The 16,428-nt window shown below is 44.6% G+C and overlaps 1 protein-coding gene across 2 annotated transcripts; it reads right to left on the reverse strand.

Moving 5' to 3' along the window:
• Positions 1–45: 45 nt before the first annotated feature.
• naxd (NAD(P)HX dehydratase) lies at positions 46–15,723 on the reverse strand. Of its 2 annotated transcripts, none has more exons than XM_043691236.2 (10): positions 15,643–15,723; positions 13,304–13,454; positions 12,782–12,827; positions 11,295–11,383; positions 9,129–9,237; positions 6,576–6,626; positions 5,856–5,960; positions 4,012–4,132; positions 2,260–2,380; positions 46–1,293 (listed from the first exon to the last, which is right to left on the reverse strand). In XM_043691236.2, exons 1-10 carry the CDS (start codon positions 15,686–15,688, stop codon positions 1,143–1,145), a joined length of 990 nt encoding a protein of 329 aa, XP_043547171.1. In that variant the 5' UTR covers positions 15,689–15,723; the 3' UTR covers positions 46–1,142. The 2 variants fall into 2 exon arrangements, with proteins under 2 accessions (XP_043547171.1, XP_043547170.1); XM_043691235.2 differs by having other exon boundaries at positions 15,518–15,656.
• Positions 15,724–16,428: the final 705 nt, after the last annotated feature.

Here is a 16,428-nt window from a genome sequence, read left to right on the forward strand (position 1 = left end):
CCTGGTACAAAATCGCTCAAAAAGAGAAACAAGTTATTAAAACGCTTCAGGAATGTTGTCCTTTATTTCAACTCATGACTCCTTGGTCCTAAGATCAGGATGGTGGAAGTTTTCCCATCAGCTTTACTCAACTATAAATTATGAAGGGTTTTTATAGAAAAAGAACTTTTCAATTACAGGAGGTTCAGGAACAAAGGGCACAGATTTGAGCTATATTAAACAAAACTCTCACAAAGTGTAGAGTTGGTTATTAGAGCAGAAATGATAGTGGCAGCAGATTCAATAGCAATGTTTGAAAGTGAATTGGATTAACACTCAAAGGGGTAAAAGTTGTATCACACTAGCACAGGCATGATGGAGCGAAAGGTCTACTTCAGTTCTGATCAAATTTAAATCCAGGATCAAAAGTGGAGTCCTTACATCGGAGAGCTGATGGTTGCCCCATGTCAGTCTGCCCCTTCTGTACAGGACCATGCTGTCAACTGATTACAGACTCAACAGTCTGGACTGGGGCATGAAGGGACACAAACGCTACCCATTGAGAACAGCTGATTCTCAGGATTCCAATTACGATTTAATGAAGCAATCCTCATGTTTCCTAATCCCAGACAGGGGATCTATGCAGGGGCCCAGTAATGAATTATAATTCATGTTATCATGGCCCAAGCAATCACTGTGTAGATTACAGCATTACAAACAAAGGCAAACTGTCCTCAAAAATGGTAAACTCTTGTTATTTAAAGCAAGAGAATTTAAACACTTTCTTTTTTAATAATGATCTGTCATTCAAAGGATGTACCCGTGTGTTTATTTCAATCAGGGAGTGAAAATAATTTTAAAGTATGGTAACTATGAGCTTTATAATCGTGGACTTGCTGCCCTGTCCCCACACCAACCGTGTCAATCCTACTTTGGACCATCAAAACATTTCCATTATTTTGATGTGTTTATTCACAAGATAGGATTCATAGTATTCGATAGATTATAACTGCTAGTTTCAGTGCTTTAATTGCAGCTAGCCAGCTGCATGTAGACATATTTTGAGGCAAGAGTTAATTCATGGGAACTGTCTGTAAGCAGCTTATACAGCCCCATGTGAATTCTTGCACTTCAGTTTCCACTCCAACAGCCAACTCTTCCCTTTAGCTCTCAAAGAGTTTGTTAAAAGCTGTACTGATCTCCGCAATCATGTCCGAGGTGGTCATTGCACGACGATGTTTTTGGAAAGCCTGGTGGTTGCACTGCCTTGTCAAGGCGCAGGCTCCAAATGCAGCTATAAGTGTGGGATTTAACCTGGAAGGAGAACAGAGACCATGCTGAGTTACTGTGTGAAGCTTCTAACTGTACAGCATGAATCATGTTTGTGAAAGACTATCCAAAAAGACTACCAAGCCCCTGCTTCTCTTCCACACCCTGAAAATCTGACTGCGTGAAAATTCTCTTCATCTCCTTTGAGATTATTTTTCTAATTTATCTTAAATTTGTCTCCCTCTGTTTCCTGACCCTCCTGTCACTGCAAAGCTTCTCCTTATTTACTCCGTTAAAACCCTTAGAATTGAGAATCTCTATTCAAGTTTGCCTTCAACTCAACTGAGCAAAGAAATCTCAAAACTGAGTGTATGTAACCCCAATTCGCACCAAGGTGATTAATGGATAACGCATAACCACATCAGTGTGAGAAAAAGCATCTCCATTCTCCACGTTTGAAACGTGACCTTTCCACTTCAGCCAGGGTCCAGCTAGGGTGTGAAATAGAGCAAGGGGTTCACAGCTCAATCCCACTTAGCTTCACAAGAACCAAGAGGAATGTGGAAGCGCTATTGTAGAGAGTCTGAGCTGGGAATACGAGCAGATACTGGGACAGTCCGTCCAGGAAACATACATAGATTTTCAAAGTGACTTCTTCCCACAACACACTCTTCTGAAGCTACAGTTAGATTAGTGCTCTGGCTGTCTGTAACATGACCAAAGTCATCTTGATATCCAGTGATGGGGGTTAAGCCCAGTCTCGCAGGGACGAGAGAAACAAACGCTTACACCCACTGGACCTATGCATTCCACCTGATATCAGCGATGATATTTTTGCCTACCCAGCATTATATTGGGGGAGTCTATAAATATCCTGGAGAGAGAGAGCGGGAGAATGATTCCAAATGAGGATCACTCCTGTGTAAGCACCTCTGCATGCATTAATTACAAAAACATTACAATTCCCAAACCTCTTCCACTGACTGGAGACACACTATTGGCCAGTCTTACCCGTCTGTTTTCTCATCCCCAGCCGTAAAGGCCCAGTGGGCTAGGACCCCCAGTGATCCTGAGAGCAGGTCTCCCTGACCCCCACACCTCCGACCACTGCCTTGCTGTGAGCACACCAATACTGAAAAGTGAGAAACAGGCATTCCATAAGCCAAAACTGAAGCAAATTCTTGTTAAATTATCCACATCCAAATAAACTTCAAAAAGGGAGAAAAAGGTTTAGTTGTGTGCCACTAGATGCTGTTATGAATTATTTGTATTAAACTGGATTATCTCAAGAGTTGGAAACATTTAAATATTAAGTTAGCCAACCAGAAACCCACAGTTGAATACAAATGATTCAATGCAAAAATATCAATTAGGTTCTTAACACGACTTGATCTATTGTGAAATCCAATCATTTGAATTCTCATATTTTCACTGGTAAAGCTCAGTTTTTTTTTCATTTGTTCATGAGATGTGGGCACTGGTCTGGTCAGTTTTAGTTATCCATCCCAAAATCCCCTCAAGGAGGACAAATTCCTTTTCAGACAGGGTAGATCGTGAGACTCTTCATGTCAAATGTGTCAAAGACCACGTAGGTTTAAGGTGAAGAGTAAATGGTTTAGAGGGGGTTTGAGGAAATGTTTTTCTCACATAAAGGGTGGTAGAAATACAGAAGGTGCTGCCAGAGAGGGTGGTGGAGGCAGGTACACTCAACATTTAAGCAGCATCTGGACAGACACTGAAAATGCCAGGGCCTAATAGGTTATGGACCAAGTGCAGGTAAACAGCATTCATGTAGTTTGGTATTGGTTTGTTGACACAGACATAGTGAGCCAAAGGGTCTGTTTCTATGCTGGATGACTCTATGCCATCAACGAGTCAGTGAAGTGGCCAGATAGGTAACACATGACAGAACTTTTATGTTTCGATAGAAAGAACATTGAGAGACTGTAAAATCAAGGGTACTCTAAGGTTTGTACAGGAGCAGAGAGTAGGGTATAAGTTATGAAGGTGGCAGAGTAGGGTATAAGTTATGAAGGTGGCACAGTAGGTGGAGAGAGTAGTCAATAAATCATACAGTATCCTAGGCCTCATTTACAGGGACATAAAGAACAAGAGCGTGGAGGTTAGGCTGAGCCTCGAGGTTAGAGCCCAGCTAGAGTACTGTGCATAGTATAATAAGGAGGATGTGAATGCATTGGAGAGGGAGTGCAGATGAGGTTTACAAGAATGGTGCCAGGGATGAGAAATCTCAGTTTTGAAGGTAGATTAAAGAGGTTGGGATTGTTTTCCTCGAAGAGAAGATTTGATAGAAGTTTTCGGTGTTATGAGGGGTCTGGTCACAGTAAACATGATGAAACTTTCTCTGTTCATAAAAGGATCAAGAACTAGAGAGCACAGATTTAAAGGGCTTTGCAAAAGAACTAAATGTAACGAGAAAGGAAAACTTGGGATTCTGAAATATACCATCTGGAAATATGATGGAAGTAGGTTCCATTAAGTTAAGGTGGCAATGGTTGATGATGTAAACTGGAATAATTGAGTTATTTATAGCAGTGTTAAGGAGAAAGGGTAGGAGACTGGCCTGTAATCCTGACGTTCATTGGGAGAGTGGGTGCAGATACAATGAGCCAAATACCTCCTTGTAAAAGTTTGGGGAAAGGAAATCTTGGAGGATTACTGCACAAAACAATCAATTGGCTAAGAGTGACTGAGTGGTCCAAAAGGAAGGATTTCTGTGACTGAGTTTACATTAGTGAAGCTCACCTGTACTTCCATCGGATATGAGATCTTTCTCTCCCTTCTGGACAATAGTCACATTCCCCAATGCTTGACTGAGTTGAAGCAAGTTGCTCGAGTGATTGCACTCATTGTAATGACTCTTGAGCTAAGCACAGAGAATCCACATGACTTCCCATCAATTACAAATGCTCATAACAAATGAGTGCAAAGCGCAATAGAATCACTGAGTGCAGAAAGAGACCATTCAGCCCATCTGTCTATGAAAGAGTTATACAGTTATTCCCATTGTTCCTGCTCTTCTCCCCATAGCCCTGCAAATGTATCATTTTCAAATATTTATTCCACTTCCATTTGGAAGCTTGCAGAGAGATATTGATAGGTTAGCTAAGTGGGCAAGCATTTGACAGATGGTCTATAATGGGAGATAACGTGAGACAGTCCACTCTGGCACAAAGATGAGAAAAACAGAATATTACTTAAATGAAGAGTGACTGCAGAATGTTACACTACAGAGAGATCTGGGTGTCCTTCACATGAATCAAAGTTCCTCACGCATGTACAGCAATAAGGAAGGCCAGTAGAAGGAGGCCTTTATTGCAGGGGGTTTGCATACAAAATTAAATGATATCTTGCCCCAACTGTACAGGGCTTTGGACAAATCACTCCTGAACTGTATATATTTAAATAGAAATCAAAACTATTTGCATTGGAAGCTGTTCAGAGAAGGTTTACTAAATTGTTTCATGGAATGGAATTGTCTCATAAGGAAAAGTACAAGCAGGCGAGATTTAAACTCATTGGATTTCAGAAGGAGGAGTGGTGATCTTATTGAAACGTATAAAAATTCCTGAGGCTGCTTGACAGGAGGTAAGATGATATTTCCCATTGCAGAGGAATGTGAACTTGGGACCACATTTTGGAAAAAAAGTGATTAAGGTTGAAATTTGGTGGTGGGGGTGGACGGGGGTATTTTTTCTCTCACAGGGTCATTACTATTTGCAATTCTATTCCCCGGACACCAGTGCACACCGATCAGCTTCCTGAAGCTACTGCCACACACTGGCCTGAGGCCTGCACAGTGGGGAGAAAAAACAATTGGGGGAATGTCAGTCAAGGATTAATAGGGTGATGGCGGGCAGATAAAGTGGCATTGATGCCACATCTGATGAGCCTTGCTCTTACAGATGGTAGAGCAGTCTCAGTGGACCGAATAGCTGATTCCTCCTTCCACTTTCTGTAATCTCCAGATCTGCTTCAACAGCCTTTCAAGCAATTTTTTTTTCCAATCTCAACAATTGTCTGCATTACAAAAAAATTTCATCCTCTTCTTTCGCCAACAATTTAAACCGGTGTCACCTGGTAACCAAAGGGAGGAGGAAGTACCACCCAATTTTAAGAGGCATATCCAGGCTGTTTAGATTGAAAGACACCATAGCGATGACTCTTAAGATTTGATCGATCTGCTTCATTCAGCCCACCAGAGTCTAAGGAGCCCAACATGCTCCACTGAGCACACGATTAGATTACCTACAGTATGGAAACAGGCCTTTCAGCCCAACAAGTCCATACTGACCCTCCAAAGAGTAACCCACCCAGACCCATTTTCCATATGTACCCCTAACTAATGCGCCTAACACTACGGGCAATTTAGCATAGCCAATTCACCTGACCTGCACATCTTTGGATTATGGGAGGAAACCCACGCAGACACAGAGAGAATGTGCAAACTCTACGCAGACAGTTGCCTGAGGTCGGACTCTAACCCGGGTCACTGGTGCTGTGAGACAGCAGTGCTAACCACTGAGCCACCATGCTGCCAATTAAGAACAATTAAAAACCTCAGCTAATTATGCTACTCAAAGACTCACCACCGCATTGTAGAGTCTGGAAAATTCAATCACATTTGGTGTTAGGATGGCTTTATGGTATCCCTGGATCACAGAGGGATCTTGGACAACCACCCATAATCCATCCTGGAGAAAGAAAAGAGATACAAACTGTTTAAGGATCTCGATGCTCAGAGTGTACACGACACACAAAGAGAAAGAATTCACTTTCTAGGTTCTGAAATCCTACAAAACAAATTGGATTTCTTGTAGTAAATGGTGAGGATTTTTTTTCCCCTTAGTTTGTAAAGGCTCCAAACAGAATTAAATAGATAATCCCTGTAGACAACATTCCAGTGAGCTGCTGGGGGAGCACTGCACCACTTGAGGGTCAGCACCAGGGGGAGTGCTGCAGTGTCAGAGGTGTTAAATCTAATGGCACTATTTCAAAGATGTGTTGAGGTTTTCCTTGTGTCCTGGCCACATTTAGTCCGTAAATGGACAGATCACATTGCTGTTTGTGTGATTGTACTGTGTTCGATTTTCTAAACTGCTATACAACAGCGACAACCCTTTAAAATTATTCCATTGGTTAGAAAGTGCTGGGATGTCCTGAGCTTGTAAAACACACTGAAGGATTCTTTGATTATGTGGATTTACAAGCAACAGTTTTACAATTAACAAAATCAGACAGAGGGGCAAGATCCCGAAGCATAAAACACGATGAAATTTGTCTTAAAAAGAGCTGAATGATTTACTCACAGCATCAATTACAATGGGTATTCCTTGCTTCTGACATTTCTCCATTATAACCTGTTGTGACAGAAATCCACTTTGAATAGCTGCAACACTACCAATACATTTAGAACTGAAATCCTACAATTTGCAACTATTTGCTGAACAGGCCAATCACATTACAGAATTTACAGCACAGAAAGAGGCCATTTGGCCCAGCTGTTCACCCAGCTTAAACGTATCTATTTTACCACCCTGAGTCACATTCCAGATTCTCACCATTCTCTGGGTAAAAAGACATTTCTTCTGAATTCCCTGTCGGATTTATTACTGACTGTCTGATATTGATGATATGATGCATTTTAAATTCAATATTAAATGTCCCATGGGGTGTAAGTGCCACAGGGAACACCAATCTCAACGGAGCCAGGTTTAATTCACTGGAGACAGCTTCGGACATTGGTGGTGTTTCTATAACTGAGAGTTGTTATTGCCATCAGCAAGATAGGAGGCCATTAGAACAGGAGGAAAATCCAACAGGATGATGCCACCAATATTCAGCCATTAAAGGAACTTGTCTTGATTTTCAAGGATTCAGGGTAAAACACATAGAAGCTTAAGTACTGGTACCTCCCTCCAACCACACCACACATCCCGCCCCCCCTCCCAATCCGTTCATGAAGCCAGTGTCTAAACAATAACAGCCCAATTTCCTCGCAAGGAGTGTTTGAAGGTTGGGCCCCTATGATGCTGGCTTTGCCCCTCCGACAGGTTAACGCTATCTTAACAGGCCTGGAATACATATAGGTCAATGGGGTTGTTATAGAAAGCTCTGTGACTCTGACTGGAGTAACTGTGCTCAAATCTGGATGATTACAGGGATAGGAAGCATTTAGACGGATATGAGCCAAATGCTGGCAAATGGGACTAGATCAGATTGGGATGTCTGGTCGGTATGGATGAATTTGTCCAAAGGGTCTGTTTCTGTGCTGTATGACTCTATGACAGTTAGTAAATTTGCAGATTACACCAAAATTGGAGGTGTAGTGGACAGTGAAGAGGATTACCTCAGATTACAACAGGATCTTGACCAGATGGGCCAAAGGGCAGAGAAGTGGCAGATAGAGTTTAATTCAGATAAATGCGAGGTGCTGCATTTTGGGAAATCAAATCTTAGCAGGACTTATGGTAAGGTCCAAGGGAGTGTTGCTGAACAAAGAGACCTTGGAGTGCAGGTTCACAGTTCCTTGAAAGTGGAGTCGCAGGTAGATAGGATAGTGAAGAAGCCATTTGGTATGCTTTCCTTTATTGGTCAGAGTATTGAGTACAGGAGTTGGGAGGTCATGTTGTGGCTGTACAGGACATTGGTTAGGCCACTGTTGGAATATTGCGTGCAATTCTGGTCTCCTTCCTATCGGAAAGATGTTGTGAAACTTGAAAGGGAGGGGGGGGGGCGGGGAGTAGTCCAGAACTAGAGGGCATAGGTTTAGGGTGAGAGGGGAAAGATATAAAAGAGACCTAAGGGGCAACCTTTTCACACAGAGGGTGGTATGTGTATGGAATGAGCTGCCAGAGGAAATGGTGGAGGCTGGTACAATTACAACATTTAAAAGGCATTTAGATGGGTATATGAATAGGAAGGGTTTGGAAGGATACAGGCCAGGTGCTGGCAGGTGGGACTACATTGGGTTGGGATATCTGGTCAGCATGGACGGGTTGGATCGAAGGGTCTGTTTCCATGCTGTACATCTCTATGACTGCTGTACTTAGCCAGGCTATTACAACCTGTAATGTTGGCCAGGACCTGTTCTGTCTAGTCCACCTGTGGGAGTAATCTCTAGCTATTCCTCTCCAGACGCCATCACAGCTGCTGCATCTGATATCCAAGTTTCAGTCCCTTCACATCAGAAAAGGCAATTTTCATGCAAACCAGACCTACAGCCTGGTCTTATTTTCCTTTCACCTGTAACTTTTCTCCTCAGTGGGTGCTGAATGGTCCTCTGTAGCCATGGGAATGGCCAAGAAGCAATGTCGATAGCTATGCAGAGGCAGGGAGCTGTGGCGCTGTACCTACTGCCCCTCTCAGTTCCACAATCACTGTCTACTGTAAACACAAAACTTTACAGATATGTCCTTAATGGCCTCCTGTGGAGCAGACTGCCTCAGTGTGGACCAGCCTTGCTGAGACCTCAGGCAAGTAGTGCTCTTCCACTCTAATCAACCCACTTCCTGCCACCATGGTCAAGATCAGTTTTCACAGAATGGAATAGCTCCACCCTCTCTCACACAGGACCCCTTCTCTCCCCACCTCATTATTTCCAAAACCCCTCACCTGTCCTCTCCTGCCTCCTACCTTCCACCCCAACCCTGTCAGCTACTCCCCAGTTCCCTCACTCCGTCAGCCCGTCCCATCATTTCCCTTCTCCCTTACCTGGTGACCCTTCTCTCCTTTAGAAACTCAATCAAGGTGAAAGGAACAGAATGGTCTAATAGTACACCGGTCGCCAGCTTGTAAACATCTAAAAGTACCTCCTGGCTGGCATCACTGCAGGGATTGTTTACACAGACTGTCATCCTCACCTTTGTATTCTGCAAGACTTTCTCATCTCTTCCCAGCCCTGGCCCAATCACCATTGAATGCAGAGCAGGAAACCATTTCTCCACATTCTCCACACCACTGGACAGGTCTCTGAAATAAACAAAAACACATTTTTCCACAAATGGAACACAATGGAACAGGCCAACTCTGGGGTGCTCTCACTTCACTCTATGTCTGTGTACTCCAGATAGACTCAGTGTGTTTGCTCAATGTTAGATTTATTTATACTGATGCAAGGCTAATCCGCCTGGGCCCCAGTCACTCCTGCAATTCTCTCATTTGAACTTGCAAATGCACAGTCCTGGTCTGAAGTTTCACCGAGACAAGAAATTTCCTTGCAGGTGAATCAGTAGCTACACAAAATAAAATCTTCAGCATTCCTTGCACAGCTGTCACATAAGCAGGCAATTTGGCTCATGCAGTCCACATTAGCAACAGCAGATAATCACTGTCCAGTCCCCACACTCCCTTATCACCTCTTCAATCTAACCCCATGTAAATTTCTGATTCAAATAGTAATTGGAATCGAATCCCACAGCCTCCATCACTCTTCTCTCTCTGAGGACCTTGATTCTGCCCCAGTCCTAAACGGTGTACATAATCTTCTATCAATGTGTTTCATTCTTTCTGGAAACAGCTTCTATCTCCTGTGTCGCAAACTTTCATCACTTTAATTACATATTGTTGTGAATATTTACTTCATAATTCAGATGTTTTAGAATACAACGTCTCGCTTTAAGAATGAAAGTTTTAACCAAAATGAGGAATATCTAGTTTTGAAACTACTAAACATAACCCTGAAGTAAACGTAATTCAAATATGTTTGGAATCTATTATGCCTAAGAGGTTAACAGCTAGAAAAGTAAGATCATAAAATGGCAGATGGGCTAACTTAGCCAAGGACATGATGCTTGCAGTTTTTTTTTCAGTAAATGATACATTATTCATTTGATTTCTGAGAATTAAAGAAAGCTTTAGAATTAAAAAGGTTTACATTTTTACTCGAGAAGAATACACAGACACCGCATTAACATGGAGATGGGTGGAGCTTAGTGCCATCCTGTCTTGATGTTCTGAGAGTTCAGTAGTGAGGGAGCTGGGGTGGGGGTAAGACTGGATGATGTTTGGAAAGACAGCTAAGAGACTGTGTCAGCTTTGGTTTTATGTAGATTGTTGCTCCATGGAAGTCAAGTGATAAAGCCCGAAAGTACAGTTAATTCTATATTTATTGTCCATGATGCAGCCTGCGATCAGTGTTCAGTACATAATAATGCTAGAAATGGGGAAAACAACTGGAAGATTGAAGCTAAAGGAAGAAATGAAAGTAATCTTCAATAACAGGAAGTCAGCCTTTTTGCCGTTGAAATTCTGGAAATAAGTGGTTGGGTCACATTTGGAAACATTGATTTGATTTGGTTTATTATTGTTACATGCACGCAAGTATAGTGAAATGTTTTGTTTTGCCTGCAGTACAGGCAGATCATAACATACAAAGATCGTAGGGTGACTGAACAGAGTGAGGAATACAAACCAACAGCTGCAAAGAAGGTGCCCAAAAAGCAAGGTCATCATTAGATTTGAAATTGCAGCCGGATGTAGAAAACCAAAAGGTGTGTTCTGATGTTTCAAGCCAATGCACTGAAGGTTCAGAGATGCCAGTGCAGGAGCTCTGGAATCCAGAAAGGAGACACTGGGGGAGAAACTGAAAGATCACTAAGCCACTCGGCAATGGAAAACCCTCAACAATTCTTGTGCTTTGATTTCTCCTCAGTGACCTAACCAAAGTGAATTCCACTTTTGAATTGGTTTCAGGACAAAGAAGTTAACCTTAACAATTTAGTAAGTGCGTGCACCCGTGTGTGTGAGGGGAGTGGCACAAAATATAAAGTGGAAGTAACTGTATATGTTTCTGTAAGCCATGGTTTAGGTTAATTGGTTTACATTCTTTTTGATTAAAAAAAAATTTTTGCTTAAAAAATGTGAATCCTTGTGTAGTTCTGACAATTGATCGCTGATTGTTAACGTGTCAGGAAGAAATATGAACAGTGTCTAATCAGTTCGTAACAGTATACCCCTGTAATCTGTTTTGGACAGCATCGATGCACCTGTTGTGTCCTGTAGAGGGCACAAACTCAAAGTCAACTTACAGGACAGGATGAACAATCACATTCGGGCTGTAGGATTTAATAACTGGGGCAGCATCTTTAGTGCAGAACACATGAGAAAGGTCAGCACCCTAGGGAGACAAAAGAGAGATTAAATATAGCTCACGCACACTTCTGCATCCTCCTGTTACTGTACATACAATCCTGAATTACGCTGGCCAGACTGCATTTATTTATTGCCTATGTCCAATTGCTGAAAGCTCCAGGGCCAACCACATGGTGTGGGTTCAGAGTTGTGAGTGTGGATGCAGACTGGCTTCGCGGGTAGTTTCTGGTTCCTAACAAGTGTCAGTGAACCAGTGAATGGCTACAACCGAACCAGTGTGAAGCCAATCTTTGCATACATAAAAGCAAGTTCTTCACTTTGGATCGCACTGTGAGCAGATGCAACACAATGTGTGAAACACAGAAATACTCAGCAACTTAGCTGACGAAGCATTTCTGTTTACAGCTACACCTCTGAGGCTCAATTATCTGCAGCTTGCAACACAGTATCAATGTTCTGGAAAGATTTTGCATTTGAAGAGATAAATCAGTTAAACCCATTACTGTTCTTTCACAGTGTTCCAAAGGTCCAGTTGTTTCTTAATTGTCAGTACGTACGCACCAGATAGAGTCGTAGAAATGTACAGCACAGAAACAGACCCTTCACTCCAACTCGTCCATGTCAACCAGATATCCTAAGTTCATTTAGTCTCATTTGGCCTATATCCCTCTCAATCCTTCCTACTTATGTACCATCCACACCGTTTTAAAAGTTGCAATTGTACAGCCTCCACCACCTTCTCTGGGAACTCGTCCCTGAGGTCTTTTTTAAAATCTTTCCCCTCACACCTTAAACCTACGCCCTCTAGTTTTAGACTCCGCTACTCTGGGATAAAAGCCTTGGCTATTTATCCTATGCATGCCCCTCATTATTTTATAAACCTCTAGAAGGTCACCTCTCAGCCTCCAACGCTCCAGGGAAAACAGCCCCAGTCTATTCAGCCTCTCCCTGTAGCTCAAATCCTCCAATCTTGGCGACATCCTTGTAAAACTTGTCTGAATCTTTTCAAGTTTCACAAGATCTCTCCTATAGCAGGGAGCCCAGAATTGAAAGCAGTAGTCTAGAAGTGACCTAACCAATGTTCTGTGAAGCCACTACACAACTTCCCAACTCTGATACTCAACACACTGACCAACAAAGGCAGCGTACTAAATGCTTTCTTCACTATTCTGTCTATCTGTACTATTTCTAGGAACTATGAGCCTGCACTCCAGGTTTCTTTATCAGCATCACTCCCCGGCGCCCGACCATTATGTTTATAAGTGCTGCCCAGATTTGCCCTACCAAAAAGCAACACCTCACGTTTTTCTAAGTTAGATCAGCCATTCCTGAGACCATTTGCGATATTCAAACCCAACAGAAACTGGTACAATGTTTTCTCAAAATATAAATTTAATGCTTCAAACTTTGGTCAAGTACATACCACTTTAAGACTCGCAATTGCTGCAAAGTATGGTGCGCCTGTGTATCTGTAAGTTATTAAAATATCAAAATTATTCAATTAAAACAGAGTACATAGTCTATTTAATTTTCCCAATTATTATTTCTTTCACCTAGTTATGTAAGTTTTTTGGAGAATTTTTGTGCTGAAAATAAAAATGATAAGCAACCATTGTCCCCGAAAGTTGATGAGCTGATCTTGGACGCTTTCACAGAGAGTTTCTCTCCCCAGTTCACTCATCGCCCTTCCTCAGCCCACTCTTGACTCCCACTGCCACCTTCTCAGATTCACTAATGGTCCTGTATGGGATCATCCTATTATCCAAAGATTTGTTCTATGTCCCCCAAATGGTTATTGCGAGGAACCCCATCACTCTGTTCACCATAATTCCTTCTTCCATCTTACACAACCTCTGTCCCAACCTCAACCATTTCACCATCCTCCTCCCCGTCAACGCCACACTGCACTTTCCCTGCGTCAGCCGGGGGTCTGTACCAGACTCACTCAGTACATCCACCAATAATCCCTATTTTTCCATCTTGTCCTTTATGTTTTTTCTCAGTTAAAGGAGGGATGATATTCCTGACCAGCTGAAGATTCTTTTCCATGCTTCCCACAGGCCTGTGGCTGTGAAACGTAAAAGCTCTGCACAGAACTGAAAGACAGTAAGAAAATAAAAAAAGCAAAATCTGTAACATAACTTCAAGGGATTAACACGCTCATTCAAAGTCAGAAATAGCTGGAGAAACTCAGCAGATCTGGTAGCATTTGTGGAGAGGGAAAACAGAGTTATCATTTTGAGTCCGGTGACCGTTCATCAGAATCCAGAGTTCTTTGTTTTGTTTTAATGTTTAACACACATTCATTGCTCACAACTCTTTTTCAAACAGAATTCACAATCAAGGGAAACAGTCTGCCATAGTTATTCATTCCCTCTCCGTGCCAAATGATCCAGGGTTCAAACCTCATTACTGAGCCTGGAACACAACCTCCAGCATCAATTGCAATGACAGTACTTGTCGGAGCGCTGCAACATCGGAGGGTTAGTGTTAGGTTACTGTTGCGCTGCTCCAGGGAACTGCTGCTGGGTTACTGCTGCACTGTCAGACGGTCAGTACTGAGGGAGTGCTGCACTGTCAGACGGTCAGTACTGAGGGAGTGCTGCACTGTCAGGGGTCGGTTGAGAGAACTGATCTCTATCTGAACGTTAATTTTCCAGTGAGTGCTGAGAGAGTGCTGCACTGTCAGAGGGTCAGTGCAGAGGGAGTGCTGCACTGTCAGAGGGTCAGTACTGAGGAGAGCCACACTGTCAGAGGGTCAGTACTGTGAGTGCCGCACTGTCAGGGGGTCAGTACTAAGAGAGTGCCGCACTGTCAGGGGGTCAGCACTGAGGGAGTGCCGCACTGTCAGGGGGTCAGCACTGAGGGAGTGCCGCACTGTCAGGGGGTCAGCACTGAGGGAGTGCCGCACTGTCAGGGGGTCAGCACTGAGGGAGTGCCGCACTGTCAGGGGGTCAGCACTGAGGGAGCACTGCACTGTCAGAGGGTCAGTACTGACAGAGCGCCGCACTGTCAGAGGGTCAGCACTGAGGGAGCGCCGCACTGTCAGAGGGTCAGCACTGAGGGAGCGCCGCACTGTCAGAGGGTCAGCACTGAGGGAGCGCCGCACTGTCAGAGGGTCAGCACTGAGGGAGCGCCGCACTGTCAGAGGGTCAGTACTGAGGGAGTGCTGCACTGTCAGAGGGTTAGTACTGAGGGAGTACTACACTGTCAGAAGATCAGTACTGAGGGAGTGCTACACTGTCAGAAGGTCAGTACTGAGGGAGTGCTGCACTGTCAGAGGGTCAGTACTGAGGGAGTGCTGCACTGTCAGAGGGTCAGTGCTGAGGGAGTGCTGCACTGTCAGAGGGTCAGTGCTGAGGGAGCGCTGCACTGTCAGAGGGTCAGTGCTGAGGGAGCGCTGCACTGTCAGAGGGTCAGTGCTGAGGGAGCGCTGCACTGTCAGAGGGTCAGTGCTGAGGGAGCGCTGCGCTGTCAGAGGGTCAGTACTGAGGGAGTGCTGCACTGTCAGAGGGTCAGTACTGAGGGAGTGCTGCACTGTCAGAGGGTCAATACTGAGGGAGTGCTGCACTGTCAGAGGGTCAGTACTGAGGGAGCGCCGCACTGTCAGAGGGTCAGTACTGAGGGAGCGCTGCACTGTCAGAGGGTCAGTACTGAGGGAGTGCTGCACTGTCAGAGGGTCAGTACTGAGGGAGTGCTGCACTGTCAGAGGGTCAGTACTGAGGGAGTGCTGCACTGTCAGAGGGTCAGTACTGAGGGAGTGCCGCACTGTCAGAGGGTCAATACTGAGGGAGTGCTGCACTGTCAGAGGGTCAGTACTGAGGGAGCGCCGCACTGTCAGAGGGTCAATACTGAGGAAGCGCTGCACTGTCAGAGGGTCAGTACTGAGGGATGCTGCACTGTCAGAAGGTCAGTACAGAGGGAGTGCTGCACTGTCAGAGGGTCAGTGCTGAGGGAATGCTGCACTGTCAGAGGGTCAGTACTGAGGGAGCGCTGCACTGTCAGAGGGTCAGTGCTGAGGGAGTGCTGCACCGTGAGATCGCCGGTTGAGAGAACTGATCTGTATCTGAACGTTAAGTTTCCAGTGAGTGTGACTGGATCCCCCGGTGTCTTGTGTCTGGAGGCCTGGCCTGGATGACTTTCTCCCGGAATCCTGTACCTTCAATCCGCAGGCAGCACAAAGCGACTGCAACGGAGACTAACGCAATGAGGCCGCCGCAGAGTAGAGAGCCCCGGGCTGTCCTCATTGCGCTGCCCGAGCCCCAGGCACACGGCGAACTTTACCTGCGGCGTGGAACCCAGCGGCCGCCAGCTGTTTACATTGATACATCCGGATCAAAGCAACCAATCACAGCCAGTACTGCCGCCAGCCAATAAGAACCCGTCTTGTGACCAGCCAATCGACTATATGCTATAACCAGCCAATCGCAACCACTGCAGGAACCAGCCAATCGCAGCCCCTGGGGGAACCCGCCAATCGTAGCCCCTGGGGGAACCCGCCAATCGCAGCTTACTCTGTAACTTGCCGTCAGTGTATCCACTGCAGTTATCCAATCACAGTCGTTCCCATTACTGGATTGATACTGCTGCTTCTGGAAATCTCAGACAAATTGCTGGAGAAACTCAGCAGGTCTCTTGGGAGGAAACAGTTAGCATTTCGAAGTTTTCAGAACTAAAAGGAGTTGGAAAATTGGCTCCATTTTACACTTGCCAGAAGCAGAGTAGGAGCAAAGGGGCAGATTGATTAATTGATTCATTTATTTATTAGACTAGATTCTCTATGGTACCGAAAAAGGCCCTTCGGCCCAACAAGTCCACACCAACTCTCCGAAGAGTACCCCACCCAGACACATTCCCCTACATTTACCCCTGACTAATTGTGGGCGGCACGGTGGCACAATGGTTAGCACTGCTACCTCACAGCGCCAGACACCTGGGTTCAATTCCCGCCTCAAGTGACTGACTGCGTGGAGTTTGTATATTCTCCCCGTGTCTGTGTGGGTTTCCTCCGGGTGCTCTGGTTTCCTCTCATTGTCCAAAAATGTGCAGATTAGGTGAATTGGCCATTCT

This window comes from Chiloscyllium plagiosum, unplaced genomic scaffold (assembly GCF_037043375.1).
Source record: "Chiloscyllium plagiosum isolate Xiang-an unplaced genomic scaffold, Cpla_swu_hap1 HiC_scaffold_6, whole genome shotgun sequence".
Classification (NCBI taxonomy): domain Eukaryota; kingdom Metazoa; phylum Chordata; class Chondrichthyes; order Orectolobiformes; family Hemiscylliidae; genus Chiloscyllium; species Chiloscyllium plagiosum.

Bases quoted from the DNA above. Each gene is read 5' to 3' on its own strand.
- naxd (XM_043691235.2), bottom strand. From the start codon at position 15,605: ATGAGGACAGCCCGGGGCTCTCTACTCTGCGGCGGCCTCATTGCGTTA. The intron at 6,627-9,128 runs GTGAGGATGACA...CTGTCACAACAG, and splicing joins AAGTCTTGCAGAATACAAAG to GTTATAATGGAGAAATGTCA. The intron at 1,294-2,259 runs GTAAGACTGGCC...TTCTCCTTCCAG, and splicing joins GGGGATGAGAAAACAGACGG to GTTAAATCCCACACTTATAG.